Here is a 15,275-nt window from a genome sequence, read left to right on the forward strand (position 1 = left end):
AATAAAGATTGAATGGATGATAGCCCAGCTGTGGGCTTCAGGAACCGCATGCTGAAATGAAGGCCCTGGAGCCATTACCCTCCTCCACCTGGTGGCTTCATTATTACAAGAGGCCTCTCTCTGTTGGCTGAAATGTGGACTCAGCTTCAAATGCTACTCAAGACAAAGGTATCCATTTCCCAGGATTCCACGCAAAAGCCCCAACACGCCTATTCCCCAATCAATGGTGAGACCAGGAGATGGAAGGCCGAAGTGGCTTAGGGCCAAGTCTCATGCCCCACCCAGACTACACCAAAAGAGGAGAGGGGAACCCCAAGGATATAGGGGCCTATGGCATGGCAAGGAGGGGAAATGGATGCAAAGGGCCAGTTTCACAGAATAATGATAAGAGGTTTACAGCTAGTAAGTGGCAGAGTCCGGTGCCCACCCGTCACCAGACTAAGGACTAGTGGCGGGACCAGCCACTGAGCTGAAAGGTAGGTACTTTTAGCATTAGGGCAGACAAAGAATGCAAGGGCAGCCGCTTCTTGGATAAAGAATGGTCAATGGAAGGTCAGGTCAGGGTCCCAGTAGGACCACCCATAATGGAGGGCGCACTGGCAAAGGCCAGAGACAGCTCACTGAGCCTGTTCCTCTTGGGGGCTCAAGAGGCCCTGGGGGCAGTGGGTAGGGAACACCCTGCCCCTCTGGTCAGGCCTGGGGTGAGGCTGGGGTGAAGGTGGAACTGCAACTTGTGGGGGCTCCGAGAGGAGGATGGTATATGGAGTAACTGATGTATGCATGAGTCCTTACCAGTCATTTCAATTTCAGGACAAAGCAAATTTTTGCTGTTGAATGAACCCCTCCTTCCAGTGGCCCTATAATGGCTGTTATGATCACCTTCTCCCCTCCTCCCCCTCCCCACCTGTAGGGATGAGGAATCCAAGATTCAAAGAAGGCCAAGGGCAAGCAAAGCAAGGCCAGGCTCTGCCTAGCTCCCTAGGGACCAGGCCTGGAAAACGCCTGGAATTGTGCGGTCTGGGAATCACAGCCTGCTTCCCGCCTCCTGGTGAACCAGTCCCTGTCCAGGCACCAGGGGGCCTGTGCAGCAGCTGGCCACGATGGGGTCCCAATCTCTCCTCTGCCCTGACTGCCCAGGTCACCCCCATTCATGCCTTAGCTCCACATCTTTTGAACACTGACCCAAGGGTTTCAGTTTTCCCCCCAAACACCACTCCCGCTTCCACCCTTCCTCCCTCCCTGGAACTTTCACTCTCTCCCTCTGTCCTCAGTTTCCTCTTCATTGAAATGGGACCAGACAGGTCCAGGGCAGGTCGAACCCCCAGAGGGGAGATCTGGGAGGGCAGGGTCAGCAGAGACTGATTCAGCCCCGCGAGCCGGGGCACCGTGCCTGGCACACGGGAGGCGCCCAATAAACGCTTGTTTGTGGGAGGACTAGCTCTCAATAAATAACAGCTGTTGTCGAAGCTGTTGATGCTGGCGAGGGAGCAGGCTCTCCCCTCCCCCAGCCCTTCACCCCGCCTCCCATGTCCCTGGAGCTCCATTCCTTCCCCTGACCCTCCCCACCCAATTTGCCTCTTCCTCCAAGCCCTCCCACCTTCTCCCCGCTTTCCATTCAATCTTATCCCTCCCCCAACCACCCGGTTCCCCTCTTCCTCCAGGTCCCCTTACCCCCACCCAATTCTTCCTCCCTCCCCATCCCCCAACTAGTCTTTCGCCCCTTCCCCACCCTCCCACCTTCTCCTCCCCCCAAACCCCGCTCATCATCCCCGCCCGTTTCACTCCTCCCGGCCCACTCTCTCCCTCCCCCATCCTCCCCACCCCCACAGCGGGGAGCCAGGCCAGGCGGGGCGCCGGAGCTCCCGGGTCCCTGGCTCGAGTCCAGCCCGCGGCCCAGGCCGGGCGGCGGCAGCAGCGGGCGGGGTTCTGGCGGCGCGCGGTTTGGGGGTTTTTTATAACCCTGGCCGGCGGCTCAGGAAGTGCCTCCCCGCGCCCCCTCCCCCGGCCACGCCGCCGCGCTCGCTCCCTCCCTCCCTTCCTGCGCAGGCCGGCGAGACGGCTGCAGAGACGGGACTGAGGCCCGGGCGGGCTGGCGGCCGGCCGCGGGTAAAGGCGCCGGGGCTCGCGGGCCGGGCGGGGATGCGTGACTTCGGGAGACTTTGTGTGTATGCGTTGGACGGGGATGGTCGTGGCCATCGTACGTTGGACTGTCCCCCTGTGGGGGTTGTGTTGGTGTCCGATGTCCCTAAGCGTGTGCGACACAGTTCAAGTGAGTGCCTGGTGTGTGTGTGTGATGCGTGGGTGTGGACATCCACGTAAGTATAAATGCGCGTGTCAGCATGTGTGAGTCCGCATGAAAATGCCTATGAGTGTCTAGGTGTGTTTGAATGTGTGTGTGATTGTGTGGGGGTGTTGTGCGTCTGCTTAAGTGTGAGTGTAAACCAGCGTGTGTGAATAAAGTGTCTGCTGTGTATGTCAACGTCTAGATGAGTGTGTGTCTCCAAACATCTGTGTGTGTGTCTCCAGGTCAGTCTGAATGTAAAAAGTGTGTAAATGCCTGTGTGTGTGTAAATGCCTATGTGTAAGTGTGTCTAGGGTGTGTGTCAAGGTTTGTGGGAGTTGGTGATTTTGTCCTTGGTCTGGTGTGAATGTGTGAGTCTGTGTGTGTAGGCCTGGGTGTGTGTGTATGTGTCTGTTTGTCTCTGGACTGTCTGTGTATGTGTGTAAGTATGTGTGCACATAAGTCTGGGTAGTGTATAGTTGTGTGTTTCTATATGTGAGGGTGTACTGAGTGTGGGGGGGATCCTTTGTGGGTATGCAGTATCCAACTGTTGGTCCCCAGCTGCGCAGGTGTGGTCGCCCTGTTGCCAGTGTGTGTTTGTGTGTCAGGGTGTGGGAGTGGCGCCGCCCACTTCCCCAGAGTTGGTCACCGAGGCCACAGCCCTCTTTCTCAGGGTGTCTCCAGCCCTGCTCAGCTCCCACCCTTTAATTAGCGGCTGGTAGAGGGGGACCGGCAGGGCAGCAGGCCTGGCCTTTGTCTGCTGGCTGGGCAGAAGCTGCCTCCCGCCTGCCTGGCCAGATGTGCAGCGCCCTGAGCCGGCTGGCGGCCTGGACTGGTGGGGCCTCTGCCTGGGCAGCCGCCGTCTTGGCCTCCACAGGGAAGCCCAGAGGCCCTGTCCCCCCAGCAAGCCCGGGAGGTCTGGGTGTGGAGCCATGGGTCCCTCCAGGATCCCTGGGAGGGGATGGAGCCTCTGTTTCCGGGCCTTTTCCTCCTGCATTTCCTCCTCTAGCTGCTGGCACCCTCTCCCAGGCTGGCCACCACCCTCGTGCCTTCTGGAAGGAGGGGCTAGGGGATTGGCCAGGCCTAGGTACACACACACAGCCACACGGGCACACACACAGCCTCACACAGGGTCACATGGGCACACACACCACACACAGTCACATATACAGTTACACCCACACACAGTCACATGCAGTCACACACATCACACAGTGTAGATCCCCTGCTGACATCTGTTGCCCCTACCAGGCTCAGGCCCTGGGATCCCCTATCCCCATCCAGCCTTATCTTTCCACCCCCATGCCTCCTGACCCTTTCGTGGTCCCCCCAGTGCCGTGGGCATGTCACATCTCCCAGCTACCCCCCATGGGCTGGGCCACTGCCCCAGAATCTCTTCCCTGCCTTGCCCCAGCAGACACTCTGCTCTGTGCCCTCAGCCTCCAAGACTGTCTCCTCCCGTCCCCATTCCCTTGCCCCCACCCACCTATGCTGGCTCCTTCAACACTGTCCCCCACACCCCACCGGATCTGGAAGCACAAAAGGGTTGTTGGGAGGAGGGGCCCAGCCTCAGAGGAAAGTGGTAAGGTTTGGGGGAGAGCAGGAAGAGAGGCCCAAAGACACTGCAGCCAGGACAAGAGCCACAGAGACACTTAGAAAGCAAGATTCTGCACCAGTGGGGGAAGGACAAGAGGAACAGGAGTGGGGGAGGGGCATTCCAGCCTGACTTACAGTGAGAATGCTGCCATTTTGGCATGGAGGAGGATGCATTGAGGCAGAAGGGGGCCCAGGGGAGCCCACACAGGAAGGACTTTGATCCCAGAGCTGGTCAAGTCCTCTGAGGATGGCATAGGGGAGAGGAGACAATAGGAGATGGGGGGGAAGCAGAAGAGGGCAGGGGGGAGCTTTGCAGGGGGTGGTGCTGGGAACAGAAAGGATGAAATCCAAGTGGAGGTTCACCAGGGCCAGAGAGAAGGGCAGCTTTCTCAGTGACCCCTGAACTCCAGACCCAGCCCAGCTCCTCCTCACTGCCCTCTCCCTGTCCAGGCTCCAAAGAAGAGGCAGAGGCCCGGAGAGGCTCACACACAGGGGTCTGACACTGCGCCACTAACTGAAGATCCCAAAAGGTAAAAAAAAAAAAAAAAAAAAATCCCAAGGGGTAAACATCAGTCCAACTAAAGGGAGCAGTGGGGTCACAGAGTGCCAAAGAGTGAGCTCCCCATCACTGGAGGGGTCCAAGCAGAAGCGGGAAATGTTGGCTTCTAAATCAGCATCTTAGAGAAAACCTGGCTTTGTCCCTCTGGAGCTGAACTGCCCTGTTTGGGGATCAACTCTCAGACTTGGCCAGGCTGCAAAGAAAACAAGACAGTGTGTGATTAAGGGGGAAATTGCACAGAGAAAGAGGCTGGAGACGGGAGGGGGGAGGGGGGTTTGGCACAGGGTGGTGGCCCAAAGTGGTGTCTCTGGCGGGCTGGCCTGGGGCAGATGCCTGAGGAAGCCTAGAGCTCCCGGAAAGAATCTGAAGGGGAGGAAGCAAGACTAAGGGCTGAGCTGGAAATGCAGGGTGGAGGAGATGTCCTGGGGTCAGAGACCACCATGTAGGGCTTTCCAGCTACTCTGGCAGGGTGAACAGTCTTACCCATGGCAGAGCATCTAAAGGCATGGCCCCTTGGAATGGTGGGGGTAAAGTGGGAGGAACCCAGCACTGGCCTTAGGTTTAATCTGGGTTGAAAATCCACACTGACCAGCCTTCCAGTGTGTCCCATGCCAGCTTCCCCTTGCTGGCCTCCCGCCCGGCTCCACACAGGTCTTTGTGGCCCTGGGTCCCCACCAAGCTCCTCCCTATCCCTGGGCCTTTGATCCTGCTATTCCTCTGCCTGGTGCACCATCTCCAGTCTCTTCACATGATTGGTGGCTTGTCTTCCTTCACACCTCTGCTTCCAAGCCTCCACATCATTTCTTTTAGAGAACGTGTCACAATCTGAACTACTCTCATTTGTTCATCTCTTTATTTACTTCTCTGTCATCGGTCGCTCCCAGGAGACTGAGCCCAAAAAGGGGCAGAGAGAGGACTATGTCCATATCATGTATATCATTACCCAGTGAATGGATCCTTTCAGGGTTATTGGGAAATGACATGAAATGGTGTGAAATTGCTCAGGCCAGTAGGGGGCACATAGTAGGTACTCATGAAGCCAAGGTCCCTAAGTGTCCTACGAGTGCAAGGACAGTAGGCGGTGGGGACGGGGCTGGGTGAGGAAATGCAGTTGGAATCCTTAAACCAGGGGAAATGCCTTGGGCATCCTTGGGGCTGGAGTGAGGGACCGCAGGTCCCCGTCAGCCTGGAGAGGGGCCTTGGCAGTGATTGTGCTGGGTGGCAGGATCAGGCACCCCCGACCTAGTTCCTCCCTCCCAGGAGCCCAGTGATGCTGCCCAGGCTGTGAACAGGGAAGGCGGCGCTGTGGGGGCTGCCGGCAGCCAGGGCTGGGGAGAGACATGTGGACACGTGGCCTCTATGGCTCCCGCCTGCCAGATCCTCCGCTGGGCCCTCGCCCTGGGGCTGGGCCTTACATTCGAGGTCACGCACGCTTTCCGGTCTCAAGGTAGGGGTGATCCAGGGGTGATGGTGGGGACGGAGCAAGGAGACAAGGAAGAGTCAGTGGGACTGGGATAGCGATCATGGGGGTGGGGGCGGGGAAAGTCCTGGGATCATTGAGGCCAGAGTCTTGTAGCCTGTGACCTGGATTCAGGGGCCAGTTGAGGCCAACATCACCTGCCAAGCTGCCAGGACACAGGGGTCCTTCCCAGGGCCCACCCCAGGCCTCTGACCCTCACCCACAGATGAATTCCTGTCCAGTCTGGAGAGCTATGAGATCACCTTCCCCACCCGAGTGGACCACAATGGGGCACTGCTGGCCTTCTCGCCCCCTGCCCCCCGGAGGCAGCGTCGGGGCACAGGGCCTGCAGCAGAGTCCCGCCTCTTCTACAAGGTGGCCGCACCCAGCACCCACTTCCTGCTGAACCTGACCCGCAGCCCCCGCCTTCTGGCAGGGCACGTCTCCGTGGAGTACTGGACACGGGAGGGCCTGGCCTGGCAGAGGGCCGCTCGGCCTCACTGCCTCTACGCTGGCCATCTGCAGGGCCAGGCTGGCAGCTCTCATGTGGCCATCAGCACCTGTGGGGGCCTGGTGAGCAGAGAGTTCTGGGAAGCAGGGGGAAACTACCCATGAGTTTGGGAGTTAAAAACACTTCTAAATATAAGTCAGAGAGGGACTCATAGGCAAAATTTTTAAAGCATTTCAAGCTAACCAAAATGATTAGCTAATTTAGGATGCAGCTAAAGCACTACTTAGAGGAAAATGTATAGTCTTGGGTCAGCCTGAAAATTAATGAGATTAGAAATCTCAAGAGATTAGAAAAGGAATAACAATCTAAACCTAGTAAGGTAGAAGGAATGAAATCATAAAGTTAGGGTCCCAGGGGTCCTGGGGACCAGGACCTGATCCAAGCCCTCTGTCCGACTCTCCACTCCCCAGCATGGCCTCATTGTGGCAGATGAGGAAGAATACTTGATTGAGCCCCTGCAAGGTGGGCCCAAGGGAGGCCGGGGCCCAGAGGAAAGTGGCCCCCATGTGGTGTACAAGCGCTCCTCCCTGCGTCACCCCTACCTGGACACAGCCTGTGGAGTGAGAGGTACATCTGTCTCTGGGGATGGGCAAAGGGGCTATACATCTGTACCATGAGGTAGAGGTAGGCAGCAGTGTCTCTCCATCCAGAAAGTCAGCAGGCAGCTACTTGAGGGGAGGAATGATATCAGTCAGACGGCAGGGCAATGGGGCAAGGGAACAGTCCATCCATCACTGCCATAGTCCAATGACCCAATGGTAAGTGAGACAGGCTAAGCAGCTTGACAGCCAGACAGGTGCTCAGGTGTGAAACCATTCATCTCTAGGATTACAGTCTGACCAGTTAAGCAGCAGGCAGATTGTAACAGATACCAAGCAGCTGCACAATGAAAACACCAGGCAAAAGAAGGGCTCCGCCACCATTCAGAAGGTCAGACGTTTAGGGAATGGAGAGTAAGAAAGCTAAACAACAATAAAATATTTACCAGAACCATCACACAGCTAGAAAACTGAGGACTGTCCAGTGGCAATGAAGAGCACTGGGCCATTCAACGAGTTGCGTAACCTGAGAGTCTGGGTGTGGGACACTGACAGACACACAACCACAATCGGTTATACATATAGAAAAGTAGATGGTATCGCACTCAGGTGGGCAGTCAGACCATCTATAGCCACACAGTTGAGTTGTGCAGGGCATTGATTAGAAAGTTCCATAGTTGGAAAGCCAAGAAGTCATACAAGCCCACAGTTCTGGCAGTGAGTCAGGCTGCTACACACGTACATTCGGGTAATGGGATGGACATTATGCTGACTGTCGTCGGGTGCTGGGAGGCTGTTCAGCCAACCAATTTGGCAGTGGGGTAGCCACGTCATTGTGGAACCAGACTTCCGAGTAGTGGAGCATTTCTACAATAGAACCAGAATACCCAGTAGCAAAAGAACAATGTGTTTGACAGCCTGTTGGGCAGATGGACTAGCAGACAGGGAGTTGGACCATAGCAGCAAACAGCTGAATGACCAGAAATTCTCCATCCAGATGAGAAACCATGGAAGGGGCGGCCGTGGTGGCTGCGCACCCTGAAGCCGCCACCTGCCAGGCCCCTGGGCAATGAAACAGAGCGTGTTCAGCCGGGTCTGAAGCGCTCGGTCAGCCGAGAGCGCTATGTGGAGACCCTGGTGGTGGCTGACAAGATGATGGTGGCTTACCACGGGCGCCGAGATGTGGAACAGTACGTGCTGGCCATCATGAACATTGTAAGTGCCTCCCCCTCCCTGGGCATGGAGCCCTGAGAACCTGGAGCCAGCCTCCAGAGGTCAAGAAAAGGGGTGTCACCATCGCACCTCCAATTCCTGTCCTGAAGCCAGAGAAACAGAATGGAGGGGGGACAGGATGAGAAAAGAGTGAGAAGAGGTAGCATGGCGTAGTGCTTAGGAGCATGGGCTCTGGAGCCAGATGGCCTGGGCTGAAAGCTCTGCCACGTTTTAGTTGTGTGCCCTGGGACAAGTGACTTCACTTCTGCTTTGGTTTACTCATTTGTAAAATGAGGATAATAATAGTACCCACTTCATAAGACTGAGGTGGATGCAGTGAATTTATAAAGCACTTAGAACAGCACTCGGTACACAGTAGGTGTTGTACAATTGTTTGCTATATAAAAATAAGCATGCAGATTGCAGGTACTTGTTGAGGTTGTCAGTACACACATGGGCACACATCTGTATGCGTGCAGAGTTCTCATTCAAGGTAATCACTCAGTTACCTACCTGTGATTCATACAGCTCACCTCATTGACCCGCACTCAGATCTATACTCAGTGCCCATGTGGGATCTCTATTAGGACTCCGGACCTCTCTGAGCCCCAGTGCATCCCTCTGTAAAATGGGGTTATAATAGTATATACAGCAGAGGGTGAGTTGGTGGGAGTGCAGCCAGACAGAGCACTTGGCACATGGTAAGGGCTTAATGAGTGGTGCTCTTGTTTCAGTGAAGCAAAAAGGGAAAAGAAAAAGGTTAGCTGACAGACAGATGTCCCAGTGTGTTGACATGACATCTAATCTGATTCCACTACTTTCTGCCCCAGCCCTGCATTCCTCCCTTGGGCTTTCAAAGTTTCCTGAAACCTTGCCAGGGTTTCTGTGGGTTTCCACATGGGACAGTGATGTCCCAGGGCTCCAAGACCGCTGCTCTGTGTGGCCTCCATCATTTGTGCCCACTCACCCCTGGGCCACTTCCTCCTTCCCTCTGACCACTGTCTCCAGAGCTTCCTGCCCCCACACTTCTACTTTCCTGTGGTGATGCTCAAATTGGTACCTTCAGACAGCCACAGAATGAGACACATCCCTCAGGCCACCTCTGGGCAGACACACTCAAGGCAGCCAGGTGGTGGGCAGGGGACAGAGGGAGGACAAGAAAACAGGCTAGCTGAGGAAGGGTGAGTCAGAAAGAAATATATGGTAAGCAACCAGTGCTTTGCAGGCAGGCTTACCTGGCCTTGAATCCCATTTATGACACCTACCATCTGTGTTTACAACCTTTCTGTGCATCAGTTTGCTCATCTGTAAAATGGGAATGATAATAGTACCTACTCATGCAAAGTTGTATGCAGCAGGCTTAGCCTGAGGCCGGGCATACAGTCGTTACTTGATCAAAGTGAGCTATTGTCATTGTTTCTCTTTCTGTTTTCTACTCTGGGCCCCTCTTAAGACTCCTTTTCTCTTGTTTCTTGGAGGTCAGGTTGCCAAACTTTTCCAGGACTCAAGTCTGGGAAACATCATTAATATCCTGGTAACACGGCTCATCCTGCTCACAGAGGACCAGGTGTGGGAACCTCACCCCTTCCCCTGCACACCAACGCTGCCTGCCCTCCCCAGGGTGGCTGGCGCCCATGCCCTTCACTCTGTCTGTCCTCAGCCCACTCTGGAAATCACCCACCATGCCGGGAAGTCCCTGGACAGCTTCTGTAAGTGGCAGAAATCCATCGTGAACCACAGTGGCCACGGCAATGCCATTCCAGAGAACGGTGTAGCCAACCATGACACAGCAGTGCTCATCACGCGGTGAGGGGTGGGGAGGGCTACAGGACTTGGGCTGGGGGAACAAGTGGTCCAGGGGACCATTCAGATCCAAGCAGGGATTGCCTGCTGGGAGACGGAGAGGCTGGGATTATTAAGCTGCCCCCTCAGGTGCCAGGGATGGGAGGGACAGCTGGGAGCCTGAGAATGTGGGGAGGCGGGTATTGGGCCATTTGGGCATTGATGCACTCCTTCACTCATTCTCTCCTTCATTCATTCATTCAGTCAGTCAGTCAGTCAGCCAGCCAGTCACTCATGCACCCCAGCATCCCCACGGCCAGCTGGGGCAGAACATGAGGCTTCTGGTGAGAGGCAGGTAGCACCTCCCAAGCAGAACTTAACCCCCAGAAATGGGCATGGTGGTATCATCAGGGCTTAGGGAGGCAGCCCAGCCTCCTCATTGCCCCCTCTCCTCCCACAGCTATGACATCTGCATCTACAAGAACAAACCCTGCGGCACACTAGGTACCCACGCCCCCTAGGCTTCAGGCACCTCTAGAGGCAATGGGCTGGGTGGCCCTGGCCCTCAGGGGTGGCCCCGGCAGGGTGGACAGGGCCAGCTAGCAGCCCTGAGCCCCCAGCTCCGCCCCACGTGCCCATTCCCCAGGCTTGGCCCCCGTGGGAGGGATGTGCGAGCGAGAAAGAAGCTGCAGCATCAATGAGGACATTGGGCTGGCCACGGCGTTCACCATCGCCCATGAGATCGGACACACGTGAGGCCAGGGGACACGAAGGCAAGGCCGGGAGGGCCCGGGCAGGTTCCTTGGCACCCAACAGAACCGACACTCTTCTCCTCAGGTTTGGCATGAACCATGATGGCGTGGGGAATAGCTGCGGGGCCCGGGGCCAGGACCCAGCAAAGCTCATGGCAGCCCACATTACCATGAAGACCAACCCATTCGTGTGGTCCTCCTGCAGCCGCGACTATATCACCAGCTTTCTGGAGTGAGGACAGACCCACCTGTCCTACCCAGAGGCTCACACTCATGTTGGCGGGGGTGGGGGATGCCTCTGGAAATCAGGGTTGTGTTGCCTGCAGAGCTGTTCCCTGGGACCGCCACCCATCCAGAGCACCTGAGCTCTTGGCCTGAAGCCCCCCAGCATGACAGCTGCTTTTCTCCCACCGTAGCTCAGGCCTGGGTCTCTGCCTGAACAACCGGCCCCCCAGACAGGACTTCGTGTACCCAACGGTGGCACCCGGCCAGGCCTATGATGCAGATGAGCAGTGCCGCTTCCAGCATGGAGTCAAATCGCGTCAGTGTAAATACGGGGTAGAGAGAGCCTTCCTGCTTTCCTTCCTGGGAGGGGAGGGGCTGCAGGGGCTGAGTGACTCCACATGGGCACTCCCACCCTGGGCAGTGGGTGGGAGACCTGGGAAGAGGAGTGAGTCCCATAGGTCCTGGAGGCACAGCAGGGCATGGGGTTATACAAATGTCACAAGCAATCAGACAAGATGAGGGGGGACAAAAATGGTATTTCCTAGTTCTCCAGACCCCATTTGAAGGCTGGGCTCAGAAATCCTGGGAGGTCACCTTCTGTCCAGCATATCAGGCCACCTGTGGGCTGTGGCAAGGCTAAAGTCCCAAGACCCCTAATTGGCCCATTTTTAACCAAACATCCAGACTTGGTGGAAATAATTCCCCTGGGGGAGAACCATCTTCCCCACTCGGCAAAGAACTGGACAGAGCCTTCCAGGGACACCATGTCTTCACTCCCCACATCCCCTACTGACTGGTTCACAAGATCTCCTGGCCCCAGTCCTTGGCTGGATGAACTCGGAGTCTCCTGATCACTCCCCAACTCTTTCCTGAGATTTAGACTCAGTTCCCAAAGCCCCATTTGTACATAAAGAAGCGAGCTGGGGGCCTACTCCCCCTGCCCCGCAGGGAGCTGGAGGCCTGCTGGCTTCCAACGTCAGCCACCAGGTGCCGCTGGTTCACCTGGTGTCTGCCCCTCCACTGCCCACCTCCCCCAGTTCCCAAAACACCCTCCCCACCTCACAGCCTCAGCCCTAGTAGCCTGGACCCAGTCCCAATCCTTCACACTTAAGACTCAAAAGTTCAGAATTTTCAAAGCCATGTCCAAGCTAAGGCCACGTTAACTCAAAATAGGGAGTAGGCAGCTGTTAAAATGCCCTCATTTCATTCCAGTACAAGACAAGGAGACAAACCTTGGATCAATTCATATTTAATTGGCATTCCTCTCGCTCTCCCACACCCTAACTTGACTGGTAACTACAGCACCCTCTAATGAATTCCAAAAGAATTTGAAACTACCTTGAGCATCTGCTGTGTCCCAGGTATCCTAACAATGATGACTATTGCTGACATTTACTGAGCACTCAGTATATGCTAAGTATGTGATATGTATTATCTCACTTAAACTCTCGACAATCCTATTATCCCTACATTACAGATGAAGAGACTGAGGTATAGGGAGGGTGCCTTGTCCAAAGTCACAATTCAAGAACCTGGCAGAGCTGAGATTTGAATCCAGGTCTTTCTGTGACTCCAAATTTTATAAAGGGGCGGTGGAGGGGAGGAAGTGCCAGAATATCAAGCATGGATGAGTGCTAGCTGTTATTGAATTGATTCTCCCTTTTATTCTTCCAAGGAACATGTTCCTGGCTCTCCTGGTAAAAGGGGGCATTGTTGACTACATGTAAATCGATTAATATGTGTAAGGAGCTGGGCCTACCTAGTGCCTGGTCCAAAGATTGCTATGGTCACTGTTATTCAATAATAGGATTTGTGCAAGCCCTTTCATATCTACTCTGTCACGTGCCTCTCAGCCTTTTATGTAGGCAAGGCCCAACTTGTAGATGAAGAAACTGAGACTCAGAGAGTGGAAATGTGTTGCAAGTGAGTGTTCGAGTTGAAACCTCCCTAGTGGCTTAGGACCCATCCTGGTATACCACAGTGCATCCTTGTGGAGGGACGGAAAAGCAGGACAGGAATCGGCAGTTCTCCTTAAGAGGTGTCAGAAGTGGGGCTGGGGCATGTGATATTTTTACAAATAGCCAGAACACAAGCTAAGTGAAGCCAGAAAACCAACCTGAGTTTTTAGCTGAGAAGTATCCTCTGAAGCGGCAGAAGGCAGAAACTTGGGAGGATATTTGAGGAAGCAGGTCTGAGGACAACCCTCCAAACTTTTCATGTGTGTGCAGGTGTCTCTCAGAGGTTGACCCAGAAAAGGTCCCTTCCCACAGCCGTTGAGTGGTCCAATCCCAAATATTCAAAGCTTGGAAGGATTAGGTTCAAAGAGAAGATTACACATAATTATAAAAATGAGACAGAAGGATTCCCCACTTCACAAGGAAGGACCTTAGGGGTAGGGCAGGATGTAACTAGAGGGTCTCACTTCAACCCAGTGTGCTTGACCAAGGATATTAATCTGGACCTAAATGGTCAGAGTGACATCCTGGGACTGGCATAGGACTTGCTGCCAAGTTTTGGCCCAGTCCAAGCAGGATTCAGACGGAAGGCAGGCTGATTTTTCACTGGAGGGAGCAGCGAACATCCCACACAGATCCAGCCTGGCCTTGTCCTCTCCCTTCCTCCCATTGATTAAAACTTTTGGGAGTTTCCCCAGTTTGGATGAGGGAAACAAAGAGAACCACCTGCTGGGAAAAAAGTTAGATGTAGGGCCCTTGACCTGAGCCATCTTCCATGCCTGATTTTTCAGAACTGCTGCTCTTCCATGGGCTGCTTCACCCATCCCAAAAAGGAATCTAGAATTATTCTTCTACATTCTTCAGCGGGTCCCACGTTTCCTTCTAAAAACTCAGGAGGTGCCCGGGGCTGAACTGAAAAGGGGTTCCATTATACACCCTTCAGTCTGGGTTCGAATCCAGGCTGCCTTTTAGTAGCTGTGTGACCTTACGTGTCTGAGGCTTCGTTTTCTTGCAGTAAAATGGGCGATAATGATGCCTAACGGTTTATGGCACACATTGGTGTTCAATAAATGCAGCGTACATCTAGGCAGAGAGGAGGTCCCAGGCCATGCCCTGCTAGAGTATCCAAGAACATTCCTTGAGACTCAGGAAAGGAACGTTGGGGCCCCGACTGGGCAGTGAGCCAGCCGGTCGCCTGGGTCCTCCGGAGGGAGGAAGGCGAGCTTGAGCGGGCGCCTTGGCCCGCAGGAGGTCTGCAGCGAGCTGTGGTGTCTGAGCAAGAGCAACCGGTGCATCACTAACAGCATCCCGGCCGCCGAGGGCACGCTGTGTCAGACGCACACTATCGACAAGGGGGTGAGCGCCAGCCAAAGCCCCGCCCCCTGGCCTTGGGCTACGCCCAACTGTGCTGTGCCTCTAGTTCCAGGTCGGCTCTGGCCACGCCTTCCTGTAGGCCCTGCCCCTTGCCGGAGGCCACACCCCCACCCCGTCTCTAGCCACGCCCGCACGCTTGTCCCAGTACTAGCTTCACACCCTTTGCTTCAACCACGACCTTTCCTTGAAGAATGGCTCCCTGGTCACGCCCCCATATTACCTGACTATATCCGGGTCCTCAAACCCGTCCTCCGCACTCCCACTTCCGCCCATCCGGGGAGTGCTGAGACCTCGGGTGTGAAGGGGGTGCAGAAATGAGCACCGAGGATCCGTCAAGCTGGGCTCACCCCACCCCACCCCACCCATCCTATCCGCAGTGGTGCTACAAGCGGGTGTGCGTCCCCTTCGGGTCACGACCGGAGGGAGTGGATGGGGCCTGGGGCCCGTGGACCCCGTGGGGTGACTGTAGCCGGACGTGCGGCGGCGGCGTGTCCTCCTCCAGCCGTCACTGCGACAGCCCCAGGTCAGTCTGCAGGATCTCCTGCAGGGAGAGCTGGAGGGGCGCCCCCTACTCCCCCTGCCCCATCTCTCTCCTGTGCTCCCACCCTTTCCAGGCCAACCATCGGGGGCAAGTATTGCCTGGGAGAGAGACGGCGGCATCGCTCTTGCAACACCGACGTGAGTTCCCACAGGACCCCAAGCCCAGTCCTTCGGAGAAAAGAGGCATAAGTCAGCTTCCAAGGAGCCGGTGCTGACGGACTGCCTTTTCTGGAACCTGCTACAGCTGCCCCCTCCCTTCCCTGCCCCACTACACATACCCCACCCCCAATTCCCTCTCGGCCCAGTTCCCCCCCCTTGCACCCCCCGGTAGAGAGAGCCTTCCTGCTTTCCTTCCTGGGAGGGGAGGGGCTGCAGGGGCTGAGTGACTCCACATGGGCACTCCCACCCTGGGCAGTGGGTGGGAGACCTGGGAAGAGGAGTGAGTCCCATAGGTCCTGGAGGCACAGCAGGGCATGGGGTTATACAAATG

General features: G+C 55.7%; 1 protein-coding gene across 6 annotated transcripts in view; it reads left to right on the forward strand.

Moving 5' to 3' along the window:
• Positions 1-1,828: 1,828 nt before the first annotated feature.
• Positions 1,829-15,275, forward strand: part of ADAMTS10 (ADAM metallopeptidase with thrombospondin type 1 motif 10) — a 19,769-nt gene continuing 6,322 nt past the window's right edge. For 2 of the 6 annotated variants that reach the window (XR_002126781.1, XM_019667620.1), the window contains exons 1-15: positions 1,836-2,106; positions 4,328-4,407; positions 5,697-5,883; positions 6,122-6,468; positions 6,817-6,973; positions 7,943-8,160; positions 9,641-9,724; positions 9,818-9,963; positions 10,400-10,443; positions 10,586-10,691; positions 10,777-10,923; positions 11,108-11,249; positions 14,120-14,227; positions 14,623-14,768; positions 14,860-14,923. Coding sequence is in view for 5 of the 6 variants with exons in the window: in XM_019667620.1 (XP_019523165.1) it covers positions 5,796-5,883; positions 6,122-6,468; positions 6,817-6,973; positions 7,943-8,160; positions 9,641-9,724; positions 9,818-9,963; positions 10,400-10,443; positions 10,586-10,691; positions 10,777-10,923; positions 11,108-11,249; positions 14,120-14,227; positions 14,623-14,768; positions 14,860-14,923 (1,797 nt within the window). In the remaining variant the exon portion in view is untranslated. The other 4 variants (XM_019667624.1, XM_019667623.1, XM_019667621.1 and 1 more) reach the window with 4 other exon arrangements.

This window comes from Hipposideros armiger, unplaced genomic scaffold (genome assembly GCF_001890085.2).
Source record: "Hipposideros armiger isolate ML-2016 unplaced genomic scaffold, ASM189008v1 scaffold_502, whole genome shotgun sequence".
Classification (NCBI taxonomy): Eukaryota; Metazoa; Chordata; class Mammalia; order Chiroptera; family Hipposideridae; genus Hipposideros; species Hipposideros armiger.